Source organism: Sardina pilchardus, chromosome 24 (assembly GCF_963854185.1).
Source record: "Sardina pilchardus chromosome 24, fSarPil1.1, whole genome shotgun sequence".
In the NCBI taxonomy this organism is placed as follows: domain Eukaryota; kingdom Metazoa; phylum Chordata; class Actinopteri; order Clupeiformes; family Clupeidae; genus Sardina; species Sardina pilchardus.
In genome coordinates this window covers 10,553,994-10,570,445 of record NC_085017.1, presented here as the reverse complement: position 1 = coordinate 10,570,445, position 16,452 = coordinate 10,553,994, and the positions used below count along the sequence as shown (strand labels likewise).

Below are 16,452 nucleotides of genomic sequence, written 5' to 3'. Positions count from 1 at the left end.
CTCTCTCTTTTTCGCCGGCGTCACCTTTTCTCAATCACCTCGGCGTTGTCGTGACATTGCTCAGCGTCGCTCTTGATTGCATGTCGGACGGCTCTATCCAGGCCCCCCCCCCCCCTCTCCTGCGCAGCAATCACGTTCCCCATTAGCACAACCAGGCAGCCGCTGGAGCGAATCAGGTTAAGTAGCCGCTCAAGGGTACACACAGAAGAGAACAGAGTCCCACCTGGAGTTCAGGCCCGCCTCCGCACACGCTCGTTTGTCGTTCACACTGTCATATCCTTCCCTTTCTTTCCGTCTTTTTTTCCCTCTTTTTGCATTTCTGCCCTGCGTCTTTCAACCGGGCGTCCATGGGTCTGCTCTCCTCGTCTTCCTTCATCTCTCTCTTGGCTTATGGGGCTTTCCCACCGCATGGGGTGCCTCTCATTTGGTGTTTTATACACCCTCCCTTCCTTCCTCGATCCTCATCCTCGCTGATCTAGATAGAGAATAATGGGGGGGGCAACAATGGGATAGTCTATCCAGGGATAGATAGATCAATGGGAACGCCCCTCGAGGATCGGGGATCAAGGAGAGTGTTTGAGAGCCACCCATGGTATCAGCTCAGCTCGACTCGACTCTGCTCGCTTTTTTGGGGTTTTCCATTAGCAAAAACTGGTACCTGGTACCTGATACTATTTTTGGTATGAGTTAGCCGAGGCAATACCATAGAGGTGATGTTACAGTAGTTTTCTTCGCCGTTGCTATGGCAACCGGCTAGCTTCTGGAGGTACATTTGTTGCAGCAACACCCGGTACCAAAATCAAGTATTGTTGAGTCGAGTCATGAGTGTTGAGCTGATACCATACAATGGAAAAGCCCCATTAAGACATAGGCGTACGTTTGGCTTCAGAAAGTAAAGCCAAACTTGTACATATTTGTCCCAACCATTCACTAAATTAGCTGATTCTGAGTGGCACATCTCCTCAGTTAAGAAGATCACTTAATTAGTGAAATCACCTGCACAGGTAGTATTAATACATGGTAGGACTTTCGGAAGCTGGACTTTACAAGTCTGCTTATAGACACTATTGGGGAGGAAAAACAAGGGGGATGGAAAGAGAGAGAGAGAGAGAAAGAGAGAGAGAGAGAGAGAGAGAGAGAGAGAGAGAGAGAGAGAGAGAGAGAGTAGAGAGATTGATAGATGGAGAGGCTGAAAAGAGATGATGCCATTTGCTCAATATGGACTAGTGCATGCTGTTGTATTTAAAAATTACTTGGAGGCGCTAAGCCAGAGAGAGTCATTTGGTGATGCTTCAAAAAGCTTGTTTACTTTATTACTTGCCCAATAGGTACACAACAGATACAGAGAAATGAGGAAGAGAGAGAGAGAGAGAGAGAGGGAGAGGGAGAGGGAGAGGGAGAGAGAGAGATAGCTCTGTCTGTAGCTTTGAAAAGTCGGGAACAAAATATAGGAGGGAGCCCAACTTGTGTTGTTTTTATCACATCTCTGGGTCCAGATAGGGACAACACAGATTGTGTTTATTCCTTTTTTTTTTACGATATGTGTTGAAAATAAGACAACTTGTGTTGAAAACAACACAACGCATTGTTTTTTACATGCATCTGTGTCCAGATAGGGACAACACATTTGTTTTAAGAGTGTTCTAAGCCAACTTTTCAGTGATCAACACCAGTGGCTCAGTGATCTAACACCATCCGACATCACTGAGTAAGAAGGATTAGACCCAACAAAAATCTAAATTACAATGTTACTTGGCCCTAAAACGTCAATACGTGATAGCTAAGTATAAAAAACTCAAAACTCAGGTAAACCATGACAATGTATAGACTCAGTGAGCAGTCTCTTTTGTCCCTTTTTTCAGTGAGCAGTCTCCCCATTGAAAAAAGCAGACACATGCAGATCTGGCTACCCAGAGAGGAGAGGCTGTGCCTGCACTGCAGCCTTGGGGCTGTGGAGACAGAGCTGCACTTCTTAACAGAATGCCCGCAATACGAGGACATATGAACATTGTCATTCAATAACTGAAATTCAATCCTCCCTGAGTTTCAAACCTGGACAAATGAGGCAAGATTGCCTTTTGTCCTCGGAGAGAATGAGGATGTGACCATTCTGGCTGCAAAATTTGTAGCAGCCTGCCATAACCTGAGCGACAACCAGTGAGGCCACAACCACCAACAATGTTTGTTATTACCTCCGCCAAGGAGGTTGTGTTTTCATCGGGGTTTGTTTGTTTGTTTGTCTGTCTGTTTGTTTGTTTATTTATTTGTTTGCAAGATAACTCAAAAAGTTATGGATGGATTTCGATTACATTTTCAGGGAAGGTCTGAAATGACCCAAGGAAGAGATCATTTTCTTTCGTATAACTGTCTGGATCCAGGAGGCGGTTATGTTTTCACTTGGCGGAGGTTTGCGCTCTCTGAGTGCTTTTCTAGTTATTGTTATAATTGTTGTTTTACTTTATTTCTTTTATTCATTATTTATTACTTAACCACTCAGTTCTGTTAAACATTTGTGTCCTTCTATGTGTACATGCAATTAAGCTTTGGCAATAATGTTAATGAAATATTCATGGCAATAAAGCTTTCTTGAACTGAACTTAATTTAATTGGGTATTAAATGTATATATGCTTCATTCCTTGTTACATAACTACATAGGATAATGACAGCTCATGAGTGAAAGAGGGAGAGAGAGAGAGAGAGAGATATTGAGAGAGAGAGATGTATAAATATACTGAAACAACAGAGAGGGGAGGAGTTAGACGAGAAAAAAGAGAGTGACACAGAGAGGAACAAAGAGAAAGAGTGTGAAACAGAGCGTAGAGAGCAATTTGATAATCTCATATTTCCTGTGAATGAGAGCCAATGGGAAAGCAATTAAATGGCAAATAGGATGTAGTGACATGTAGAGGTGGCTAGATTGATGATAATGGATTATTTGGATAATCAGCATGCCCATTCGGGTACCAGTCATGAATTAATCACCGGGCCCCCACACTAAACAAATGGAGGCAGGCCTGTTGTCACTGAGGTCTACCGGTGCCTAGCAACACCTCTGACCAACATCAGCAGCATCAGCAACAGCAGCAGCAGCGGCAGGCAGGCACACATCCGCTAGCCATCCCACTGCATCACACACACACACACACACACACACACACACACACACACACACATCCCATTGCATCACACACACACACACACACACACACACACACACACACACACACACACTCTCTCACATAGAAAAGACCTGCTCACATACATATAAACACCTAAACACACACCTGCATCTCTCTCTCTCTCTCTCTGCCATACACACACACACACACACTCCATTAGTGGTGGCACTCTCGTGAAGCGCGGTGCTACTACTGTGTGTCAGCTATGCAACACAGTCTGCATACAGATATACTGTATAGAAAGCCCCAGACACAGACACAGACACTCGCTCTCTCACACACACAAAAACACACCAGCATGTATATATAACACGAGGCACATACTTCTACTTATCACTCTCCCTTGGCATGCACATAAACACACACACACACACACACACACACACACACACACACACACACACACACACACACAGAAAAAGGACCTGATCGCATACATGCACACTAGACATAGATATAACCCCCATCCCACACACACACACACGTATGCACACACACACATACAGAAAAACACCTGCACGCATACTGTACATAATATATCTACACTGACACAGAACACATATGTGACCATTCACAGCGAAATCAGTCGTTTTGCGCACATCGTTATTTTGAGAAAATCAACAATAACAAACTTCCGGGTTAAAATGTTGAATTTCAAGTTTTCGCATAATTCGGCTGTATACAGTCTACAGTTTCGTATCGTGAACGCATTTCACTGAAAAACCTACGTTTTGACTGTTAAACCTGGCGAAGATTCAACACATTTGCTGTCATTCCCGTTGTGCACGCGCCGCTTAAACAGGTGATTTCTCCTCTTCTGGCATATCGTGACAGGAGAACCATGTCAGCTTTGGATGCGGTTATCTTAGCGATCGTTTGTGTAATACCCTCGATATACATATCGTTGGAAAGCTTAGTTTATGGCCGTTCACGTGAGCACAATAACTTAATTTACTAAATTTTACCGAAACGACTGGTTCCGCTTTACAGGGTCACATATGTACAAACACACCTGGACAGTGGACACTCTGTCTTTGTCAGCCACACACACACACACACACACACACACACACACACACACACACGCACGGCGCACACACGCACACACACACACGCACACACACGCACACACACATTCCTTCCTTCTTTCTTTCTTTCTTCCTTTCTCTCTCTCCATCTCTTCTATACATCCATCATTCACAATATATATGCGCACAATACCCACCTCTTCTTAAACAACAGAACACCATAAGCAGCCACATATTCACACAGGTTCTTAAATATAATATCGCCCTCAGTAGACGCATACACACCAATGCACACACCAACATCACCCTCAGCAGATGCATACACACCAACATCACCCTCAACAGATGCATACACACCAACATCACCCTCAACAGATGCATACACACCAACACCACCCTCAACAGATGCATACACACCAACATCACCCTCAGCAGATGCATACACACCAACACCACCCTCAACAGATGCATACACACCAACATCACCCTCAGCAGATGCATACACACCAACACCACCCTCAGCAGATGCATACACACCAACATCACCCTCAGTAGATGCATATACACCAATGTACAGTACATACACCATCACCTCAGCAAACGTGCAATGCATACATACATCACCCTCAGTAGACGCATAATGCACATTCACCAACATCACCCTCATCAGACGCATATACACCAACATCACCCTCAGCAAACATGTACAGTATACACCAATGCATACATCAACATTACCCTCATCAGACATGCATATACTGTATACTGATGCATATACACCAAAGACATCAGACAATGCTCACATCAATAACGGATCGTTAGTAACAATGGCAACGTGCTCCTGAAACACAAACAGATGCAGGCAACAGAGACATAAATAAACCACTGAATGCTGCTGTAAAACATTCATCAGCCATGAGCGAGAGTGCACGTGTGTGTGTGTGTATGGGCCCACATGTGTGTGTGTGTGTGTGTGTGTGTGTGCGTGCGTGCATGTGTGTGTGTGTGTGTGTGTGTGTGTGTGTGTGTGTGTATGTGTGTGTGTGTGTGTGTATGTGTGTGTGTATGTGTACATGCATGTGTGTGTGTGTGTGTGTATGTGTATGGGTGCCTACATGTGTGTGAGTGTGTGTGTGCATGAATGTGTGTGTGTGTGTGTGTGTGTGTGTGTGCGTGTGTGCGTGCTCACATGTGTGTGTATGTATGTGTGTGCGTGTCTGTATGTATGTGTGCATTTGTGCATACATGTATGTGCATGTGTGTGTATGTGCATGCCTGCATGTGGGTACATGTGTCTGCGTGTGTGTGTGTGTGTGTGTTCGCGTGTGCGCATGAGTGTGTACATGTGTGTGTGTGTGCAGGAAGGTATGAGTAAAAGTGAATGAGAAGGAGAGAGGGATGAGAGGAGACATGTGGGAGGGAGGAACGGACGCTTTCATCCCGGCGGAGGGAAGGAGGGAGTGTAGAGGCGGAGAAATGATTGGCACCAGAGGCGGCTGACAGGGCACAGGAGGAAGACACTAGACCCGCTACGGAGAGGGGGGGTGGAGGGGATGGGTGGGGGGTTGTTACCGCGGCGCTCGCTTCCTCTCGTTCGTTTACCCCCTTTGCCCTATCACCACGGCAACGTGCCTGGAGGGGACAGGACAGGTGGCATCGGAAAGAAAAGCGATAGATATTGAGAATGAATATGAGAGACAGAGAGAGAGAGAGAGATAAAGGGAGAGAGACAGAGCGAGAAAGAGAGAGAGGATGGGTAGATGAGAAGCTGACAGCACTTCTCTTTCATTTTCCTGATCAATCAGTTTTGAGGCTTGATAGCTGAGCAACATTCCATGCTCATTTATTTTATGAATATTAATATCCTGACTAGTAAGGGCGCAATATTCAGCCCAATTAAAGCCACTTCTAACCCTTTGACATGGAAATCACTCGACTATAATGTTTAACAATTGAAGCCATTTATCAGGAGCATAAAATAATACAAGGATAACTTACACTAATGAATTTTTGAGAGTTGTAAAGCAAGGCCTTACCAATCCAAAAAAACAAAATTACATTTTAAAAATTCCAGACACACTGATTAGATTTAGAACCCAAAGTGTGTATTGTACCTTTTCTACTTCAATTCTACTTCTCCGTTGTCACCAGATTAATATATGAAATATTATAACCTATGTAAAATGAGTCTGGGACACAATTAAGTTATATTAACGGCTTTCTTCTTGGTACATCGATATACCCTCACACACACATATACACACACACAGCGAGAATAAAGTGTCGGAGGCGGGACTGCTGACAGCGCGCGCACAAGCTGTCTATCACCGCACGCGAGAGCAAAGCGCAAGGATGCGCCGCGAGAGGTGGTCACCGGTGGAAACAGAAACGCCAGCATGCGAAGGACTGTCCGGCATCACACTCAAGACATTTTCAACTAATCTCATTTTAGTAAACTGAGTCTTTCAGCTTGGACAAAAAGTCTGTCAAGTCACCCTTTGTTAGAATAGGGTACGCGCAACGCCAGAACGGAAGGCTCTGTTAAACCGATTCTTAATGTAATCGTTGGAGTCTTGCTGTTCATCCAAGGAGTAAACGAATATTTAAACGTCCGAACCTGTCGAACCCCATCAGTAAACATAACAGTTCGCGTCTGGACTATGCCAGGCTAAGACTGGGAGCAATGGAATTGGTGTGCAAGACGCCGTAGCCATCCCACTCACTTCCACTGAGCCCGTGGAGTCGCTGGTAACTGTTTTTACGGGGTTTAACGAGCTCTCGAGATGTTGTAAAAGTCAGTCCCTTTTCCTGGACGGTGGGACAGCAAGCGCAGAAGGTTGAGAGAGCGAGCGGGGGAAAGGCGCGAGGAACCGGGGATTATGGCTCTCGCAACGTTTTCCGTCTGTCTGCTAACGCTCAGTTGGATGAACTTCCCGCCGGCTCACGGGAACGACCGCCACGCCGTATACTGGAACAGCTCGAACATACAGTAAGTGGCTGATGTGTCCGATTCTGCAGTAGTCTATGGCTTCGCTATTTCAGCATCTCCTCCTGGATTGCGGGATGCGATGGTTTGTGGGCAGCTACACAGTGAAGTAGTTGTGCTGGAACGCGAATTAGCTTATAAATGCATAATGCAATATACCATGCTGTAGGTACATTGTTAATTTATTGAACCACATGATCAGCACATGGCTAATGCATAGGTGGGCAAGCTTTGACTTGGCCTCTTTAACAATGAAACTCCGTTCGCGATGGCATTGATTGTGATTGACGCAACTAACTTTTATTTCTGGTTTGTAATAATCGGAGAGAGGAAAAAATATCGATTTGGGCAAGTGATGTAACGCGCTTTCCCGGTGGTTAGTAGTTCCCTGAGGTGAAGGATGAATGTTTAATAGTCAGAACCCACTCTACACATCTATCTCACTTCGTCATGAGTCATCTCTCTCTCTCTCTCTCTCTCTCTCTCATCACACTCCTCCGCTACTGTATCTCTCCATCATGTTCTCTGGACTCCCAGGTACATAACAGGTATTTAGTTGTCCACCCTGTTTGTCATTTTTGTCTCAGATCAGAAATATTCACACGGTGCGCAGACCGGACCATATGTTTCAGATATCATCCCCTATATCCTGAGATCAAATCTGATTCGCACTTCATTTTTTTATAGTCTCTTCTTTCTACGAATCTCTCATGTTCGTCTCTCGGATACTCTGTCCTCTCGTCTGTCCGTTTGTATTTACATTTCCTACTCGGGCTTCCGTTCTCTTCCTCCCTTCCCCTTGGCTCTCTCTTTCGGTCTTTGTCCTCCTCCTCTCGGACCTCTCTCGCCGCCCGATCTCTCTCTCTCTCTCTCTCTCTCTCTCTCTCTCACACACACACACACACACACACACACACACACACACACACACACACACACACACACACACACACACACACACACACACACACACACACACCTCTGTAGGAATAATAACTAAGGAGCCTCTGCATCAAATCCTTTTGGCAATAAGCACGACTCCTGTCATCTTAACTTCACATGAGCGATTGAGTTGGAGTTTTTGTCCACCCTCTCTCCTCTTTATTGCCTTGTATGGATGGAAAGGACAAGTCCTGCGTAAAGAGAGAGAGAGCGAATAAGGTGGCATGCAGCAAAGAGACGCGCACTAGATCGTGAGCAGTTTGGGCAGCGGCGGCAATTAAGCGTGTCGGTGTGAATCTGAGCCGCGGAGACGCTCATTAACGGCGAGAGCCTCATTAGCATGGCGCGAGCGTCTTTCAGAAGTGCCGTGCCGCGGCGCGCGCGCGCGCCACACCGGGCAGGTTCCGAGCAGTGTCACCTCGCGTTGTTAGCGTTATCTATCACCGTTACTAATTCCGTCCGCGTGCGTGCGTTTGTGTGTTTTATGCGGGATGACTGGCGCCGCGTGAGCGAGCTGCGTGAGTTCCGCAGGAAGAAACTCTTCCATCAAAAAAAAAAATATAGAGACAAACACACACACACACACACACACACACACACACACACACACACACACACACACACACACACACACACACACACACACACACACACGGCACTGGTGGCACCTACTGTAGCAGCATATGCACAACACTAAAACACCCACCCACGCAAATAAGTCTTAACAGTCACATCTACATATCCAGCCACCCCGTGTGGCTTTACAAATATTAACGATGTAATGAAAACAAACATGTGAACGCATGTGTGTATGTGTAAGGGACCGAGAGAGAGAGAGAGAGAGAGGTAGCACCGTGATGAACGACTGAGGTGTGAACGTGTGAGCATGGGCATTGCAGCTGTCGGGGCTGGCAGAGGTATATGTTATGTTTGTATATGGATGGCTGTGGGCTGGCTTGCTCGCTCGCTCGCTCGCTTGCTTGTGTATTCTGTGTACTGGCTGTAGTCTGTCTTTCCATGCTGGCGCCCGCTCCAGTGCAAAGTAATGCAAGAACTGACCCACTTAGCAGGTGACAGACAAAAGCCTGGGGAGGTACCCGCCTCCCCCCTCGTGGAATGCAGATTTGGGATCTCGGACCTGTGCCACCTCCGCCCACCTGACTTGGCCACACACACACGAACACACACACATAAACACACACACACACACACACACACACTTCCCCACTCCCTCAATCTGGCTCCAGTCCCCACCGCCATCACCGCCACACACATACCGCTGCCAGTCTAACTGGACCGAGACGGTAAGTGCAGGACCCCGTGTCCAGCCTGGACGCTGTGCTCCGCTGGGGCATGACGGAGGGGGGGGGGGGGGGTGGGGCAGACGCTCCCAACTGGCCAGCGTCCGGCTCCTGGGCCCTGGACCACCCCTGCGGTCGGCTGGAGCTGGAGCTGGAGCTCTCGGCCTGCACTAGAGTGGAGTGGAGAGGAGATGGAGTAGGATGGAGAGGAGATGGTGAGGGGGCTGCAGCACACACACACACACACACACACACACACACACACACACACACACACACACACACACACACACACACACACACACCACCACCACCCAGATGGCTGCAGGGGAACCTCCAGCTGTGAGCTGTGAGCTGTGGAGATGAGAGGAGAGAGAGAGAGAGACAGGGAGAGAGAGAGAGAAAGAGAGAAAGAGAGATGGAGAGAGAGAGAGAGAGAGAGAGAGAGAGCCGGGGAGGCTACTGTTCAGCGTCGAGGCCCCACAGACGGAGCTCCCGCTCTGGGCTACCGTGTGCGAGTGCGTGGGTCTGCAGGAGTAGGAGGATGAAAGCACCCAGCAGATGACGGCACTATGGGGTGGTGGGGAGGGTTGTGTGTGTGAGTGTTCGTGTGTGTGTGTGTGTGTGTGTGTGTGTGTGTGTGGGTTGTGGGGGTGGTTGGGGATATGGGGAAGGGGGGGGGCAGCTTAATTTAACTCCCCCCAACGGAAAAGGGAAATTTATTCCAGACTGTTGGTTTACAAGGTGTTATTATTTTCCCCGATGCTTTGCATTGCAGTCTGTGGAGATATTATTTGTATTTTTTTTTAAAAAGATAATAGAAAATGGTATAAAATAGCAGAAATGGAAATCTGCTTAGCCTAGATATCATATGCATGGAGAGCAGGCCGAGGTAGGCGTGCTGGGCCCACAGACAGTATCTGATAGCGCCCAGACTCCTGTAGACAGCCTTGGACACATAGACTTGCTGAAGTGAAGTGCACCAAGCCAATTGCACCAAGCAAGTAATGCCAGGCTGAGTCAACAGAGTGTATACAATGCAGTCTCTCACACCCATACGCACATAAAGACACACACACACACACACACACACACACAGACACACACACACACACACGCACACGCACACGCACACGCACACGCACACGCACACACACACACACACACACACACACACACACACACACACAGAAGGATGAATACTGCAGACACAGATGTCTGCCTAAACACACACACATGCACACACATTGAAACATACACAAAGATTTTTAAATATTAGTAAACACACACACACACACACACACACACACACACAATCTTACACACCTACACATACGTACATATCACAAATGCACACACGCACACACAGGCCGTTCGTATCCCGACTATCTTAGGCTCTCAGCCTGATAAATGAATTAGATGTGTGCAGCATCTTCAGGGAAGCCAGGCTGGCTGGCGACGCGTCCCCCTTACATCACTTCCTGCTGTGGCAGGCGGCAGCCTGAGCAACCCCGCACCAGGTGCATGTCACCACCGGCCCTCCTAATTGGTCAAAGTGTCAGCGCCGGCCATCCTAATTGGTCAAAGTGTCAGCACCAAATGGGAGCATGTACCCACACACCGGAATGTTCCAAAAGTGCCTCGCATGAGAGCGGGCATTTGGCATCAGGCGTGTGGACAGAGAGACCCCAGGAGGTGCCCAAGCACCTGCCCCTTTGCCCTCTGGCTCCATAAGTGCCTTTCGCAGGATATTTCTCTATTTTCTATGTCTAATTATAGATTTTAGTTCTGAAAAGCATTTTCGATGATTTGGCTCCTGGCGTCAACTTCCAATTAAAACGTGCACACACACACACACACACACACACACACACACACACACACACACACACACACACACACACACACACACACACACACACACACACACACACGTGATCATGCCTGAGAACAGCATTTGAGTTGTGATGATTCGGCCCCCTGCACCTTCTTCATAGTTTCAGTGCTGCTGCAGTAAACACACACAGACAGATCAAACACACACACACACACACACACACACACACACACACAGATGAAGCACCCTGCAGAGCTGTGTCCATGTCCTGCTGACCTGCCTTTATTGGTGACATCACGCTAGGAAGTGACATTGCACCCTAAGCCGTGTGATTGTTTGTCACTGTTGGGACATTCAAAACCACCAGTAGAACCACCAGTCTCCTTGATGTCTGCCTAGGTCCAAATATAATACTCTGTTAAGCAGAACGACAAACAATGGCTGCGGATCAGGTGTTAATAAAAAACAGGGCAGCATCAGCTTGATCTAAATTGTCATCCATAGCCTTACTAAAGTATTAAGGCATAAGACATGTTAGGCTGTGGGTTTCTACCGTATTAGGTATACTGTAAGGCATGTTAGGCTATAGCTCGTAAGCCTACATACTGTAGAACATGTTTTTTGCGATAACGGTCAGTGAGAGGGATGCCCCTTTTTTGCTATCTTGGACACCTGCCTCTCCAAATTGTCTGTGCACGGCCCCGGACGACATAGTCCACATAGTGGGAAGAAAAGAAGGGTCGCCACTCGCCAGAGGTGAAGGGTCATCCGGTCCATCGTTCTTTGATGACCAGTTACAGCACAACATGTGGCCATCCACTGTGACCCTTTTAGTGGCATAACGAGTTACAATGACCATTAGCACTGCAGCATCAGTGGAGGAAAAGAACTGAGGCGAAAAAGAACCAAAGATAGGAAGGAAAAGACAAAACAAAGAAAGAAATAACCGAAGGAAAGGAAAGAAGAGATGGACAACAAAAGGAGGAAATAGCGAAAAAAGAAATAACAACCCATCGGCAGAGATTGGTACAGTAATTCCAATGGCTATACCTGTGCTGGGGGGACTGTAATGGACTGTCAGGCCTTAAAATGAACGTTGAAACAAAAGGGGGGGAGGGGAAAAAATAATGAAAAAAGAGGAAAGCTCTTATTTCTGGTGCACAATCTTTTGTGCTACAAAACAAATTATCACCTTGACAAATGGCTTCCCTGAGAGACACAGGCGCTCTGCAGGGTGATCAATGTTCAAGCACTCTGCAGCACTGCCGGAGTCTTTCCCGGTAGCTTGTTAAAGCCCTCGGCTAGAAGTCTGTGTTTGTGTGTGTGTGTGTGTGTATGTGTGTGTGTGTGTGTACGTACGTGTGTGTGTGTGTGTGTGTGTGTATGTTTGTATGAGCGAGTGGGTGGGTGGAGGTTCCCTCTGAGCTGTAAAGCATTGGACAGGAGCGAAAAACAACTAAGTTAATCCATTTTTAGGATGTCATCTAAATGCTTTATCACAGCAGAGAGCAGTCATGGTCGCACACAGCATCTACAGCTTCTCAAAACTGTTGATTAGGGCCCGAGCACCGAGGTGCGGCCGCTGTAGCAGCGGCTGCACCGTAGGTGCAAGGCCCTATTGTTTTTGCTCAGATTATTAGGGCCCGAGCACCGAGGTGCGGCCGCTGTAGCAGCGGCTGCACCGTAGGTGCAAGGCCCTATTGTTTTTGCTCAGATTATTCTTATTATTATTATTCTTATTATTCTCTTTTCCTCTTAGCCCGTGCGGCCCTTTTTCACCAACTTGGCATGCTCCAAAACTCTTGTAATTTGGTAGCTACATGTGGAATTACCGTCGCTACTCAGAGACAGAGCTCTGGCCACGGGTGTGGCTCAGGGACTCTATAGCGCCACCTAGAGCGATTTCTGTTATGTTTGACACATACATGCACGAAAATGAACCAAATTTGGTGGGCATGTGTGTTGTATTAATCCAAACAACTTTTACATTAGAACTATATAGTAAATATTAAAAGAATTTGAATTATGTGAGATTTTCTGATTTTTGCACATCATGTATTTTGAAACACTTCTCCTAGACGGTTTGTCGAAATCATGTCATTTTAGCAGTAAAATGATCTTGAGGGGTTGCCCAAGAGAAATTGCGAACAGATTTTTGAATTTCAAAACTATATCGAAATGGCGAAGGTTTGAACCTAGGTGTCTTATAAAAGGAACAAAAAGTTGGTGTTATAGGCAGAAAACAGTGACTAATTTGGATGAAATTTAATAGAGTATTAGTTAGTGTGTTTGTAGTGACAGTCATATACAAAGTTTTGAATTTGGTGTTGTTTGTGTTTTTTAAAAGCTCATTAATGATTGTGGTGGACACAGTTTTAGCTAAAATATTTTGAAGCAAGTTGATGAATAATAATAATCATATTAACCTATGCTGCAATTTTGACTTTAACCACATTAACAGAAAGTGAGTTATTTAGGTTTTCATATGAGGATGGCTCTGTGTTACTATCTTTCCTCATCCGCGCCTTCATGTTGGTCCTGTTACACACACAGAGCCACATGTAACCGCACCCACATTACACACGCGCAAGCTTTCCAGAGAGTTACGCACACACACGGCCTCCTCCTTGACCCCTCTGCCTCCCTCCCTCTCTCTCTTTCTATCTTAGCCCCATGCCCCCCCCCCCTCATTTGCATACCGACCCCCCACACACTCTCTCACCCATCCCCCATGCCTCTCTGGTGGTGGTAAGAAGGCCAACAGATGATAACCCAACTTGAGGATGAGAGAAGGCACCACAATCCTGCAACTTATTTGCCATGTGTGTGTGTGACAACACCTTGGTTAATAGATCTTAAACTTTCCTTAATATTAGACAATGATTAAAGAAGGCTTAAGAACGCTCTGTCGGGTTGTCTGTTGTGGTTGACACATACATTCACAAAAATGAACCAAATTTGGTGGGCTTGTGTGTTATTGCTATATCTAGTCAGAGACAGAGCACTGGCCTAGGGTGTGGCTAAGGGACTCTATAGCGCCACCTAGTGCATTGTCTGTTGTGGTTGACACATACATTCACAAAAATGAACCAAATTTGGTTGGCATGTGTTATTGCTATAGCTATTCAGAGACAGCACTCTGGCCAAGGGTGTCTTCGGGACTGTATAACACCACCTAGCGCATTGTCTGTTGTGGTTGACACACACATTCACGAAAATGAACCAAATTTGGTGGGCTTGTGCGTTATTGCTATCGATAGTCAGAGATAGAGCTCTGGCCTAGGGTGTGGCTTAGGAACTCTATAGCGCCACCTAGCGTGTTGTCTTTTGTGGTTGACACATACATTCAGGAAAATTGACCAAATTTGGTGGGCATGTGTGTTGCTCATGCACATGCCCACCAACACGTACATGTTGCTTTGTTAGATTCCGAAATGTCACATGTCTCCGCACCGCAGGTGCTCGGGCCCGCCATCGCCGCTTGCGGCTATATTTTTTTTTTTTTTTTTGCAACACTTTAACTAGGCTGGCCTTACGTTGTGATACTGTAACTCACGAAAAAATTGTGTTGGAAAGACGGGTAGCGCTGCCATCCAATTATCCGACAAACATTGAAGGAGGTGGGTGAACTCCTACGGCATCTAAGCCTGGTGGATTTATCAAGAACCGCTAGCATCACTTACGGTATCTGTAAGCTATATTTCACCAGAAAAGAACTTCAAAAACAGATGCCTGAGGCGTAAGCACATACTATGGGCTTTGTGCTTGGTCTTGTGGAGCCTGGTCACTTTTCAAAAGTTGAAATATCGTGTAGCACACCAGCGCGAGCGGCGAGATTGTGCAGTCTGCCACCAGCGACAAAGGTAATGACAAATGGACCTGTGAAATTGACTTTCAACACAAGGCATGAATGTGTTGCAGCCAGAGGTTCAGAGCGAAATGCACTGTTTCCTTTCTCACATCCTCACTGAATATGTGAAGCAATCCCTAAACCAGCTGGGGCGGTAAAAAGTATTGTGTTTCAAAAGAGTTCATACTGTCGGAGATTACGGTTGTCTCTCTAGACGTCTGGCTGTTGATAGTAATAGTTTCTTTGTGCAGCTGTTGGCATGAAAAAGGCCCTTTGTGTGCCATTGAGTTATTGTTGAGTATAGTCGTCTTGTCGACAACAACAATTTTTTTTATGGTGAACTAGCCGGCTTTACTTTCTGATAATCAATACGAAAAATCAGATACTGAAAAAGATGCTGCCTGGCAATTTCCCCCCAATTATACAGCTGAAGCAGGTGGGTGGACTCCTATGGTGTCTAAGCTTGGTGGATTTATCAAAATGCAAAGTCACAGAGTCCTATATATACCCAGAATGCTAATTACTGTCAGGGTGTCATTTGTGCCAAAAGTGCTAACAGGCTCAAGGAACAAAAGTTTGTTCCCAGGGCGCTGAGGAAAATCAATGTTTTTGTCGAGGTATGCAAACACTTCAGCGAATGCCACTGCAGATTAATATTACGAGTGTAACTTTCCGCCCTGAAAGCTTAGCGTGGTCCAGCTCGGGGCAGCTATGCAATCAACATCAGACAGACTGTGCCACTTTATTTGCAGGCCATCTGCGACCGACACCAAAGCTGTCTCGCAAAGACACCGAGAAAGAGAACAAGCACGGAGCCCCTGGACGCCAGCGGCTCGGGGGCGCGAAGCGGACGTGGGCCAGATCTGGCCCGGGCTCGGGCTCGCAGTCCACACCCCGCATCTCTGGAAGAGTCAGAGGAAGAGGTGTGTTAAGCTGAGACCGGATGGCAGCGATAGCAAAGTGATTTTGGCAGGTCTGTCAGTCAGGCAGGGAATCAGTCAGCGTACTCTCTCTCTCTCTCTCTCTTTCTCTCTCTCTCTCTCTCCTCTAGGCTGCCAGGAGAGAGAGAGAGAGAGAGAGAGAGAGGGAAAGAGAGGGAAAGAGAGAAGGGTGGGGGGGGGGGCGATACCCAGGGGTGGTGACCCATGTTAACGTGGACACACAGCGACACGCGGGCGCATTCATGTGCACCGCTGCACTGCAACCACAACACCAGCACTGCTGCCACCGCCTCCTCCGCCGTGCCTAAGTCGTGCGGCGCGTTAGCCACCGCTACCGCCACCGCGCTAGCAGCAGTGTTAGCGGCGTCTGGCAGCAGCAGCAGCAGC

General features: G+C 47.0%; 2 protein-coding genes across 2 annotated transcripts in view; one reads left to right on the top strand and one right to left on the bottom strand.

Moving 5' to 3' along the window:
* si:dkey-266f7.9 (uncharacterized protein LOC100006223 homolog) overlaps positions 1-16,452 on the bottom strand; it is a 96,919-nt gene that overhangs the window by 28,698 nt on the left and 51,769 nt on the right. The window lies entirely within an intron of this gene.
* Positions 7,089-16,452, top strand: part of efna3a (ephrin-A3a) — an 89,315-nt gene continuing 79,951 nt past the window's right edge. Inside the window, exon 1 of the mRNA XM_062529817.1 lies at positions 7,089-7,197. Coding sequence (XP_062385801.1) covers positions 7,133-7,197 — 65 coding nt within the window. The 5' untranslated portion in view covers positions 7,089-7,132. The remainder of the gene's footprint in view (positions 7,198-16,452) is intronic.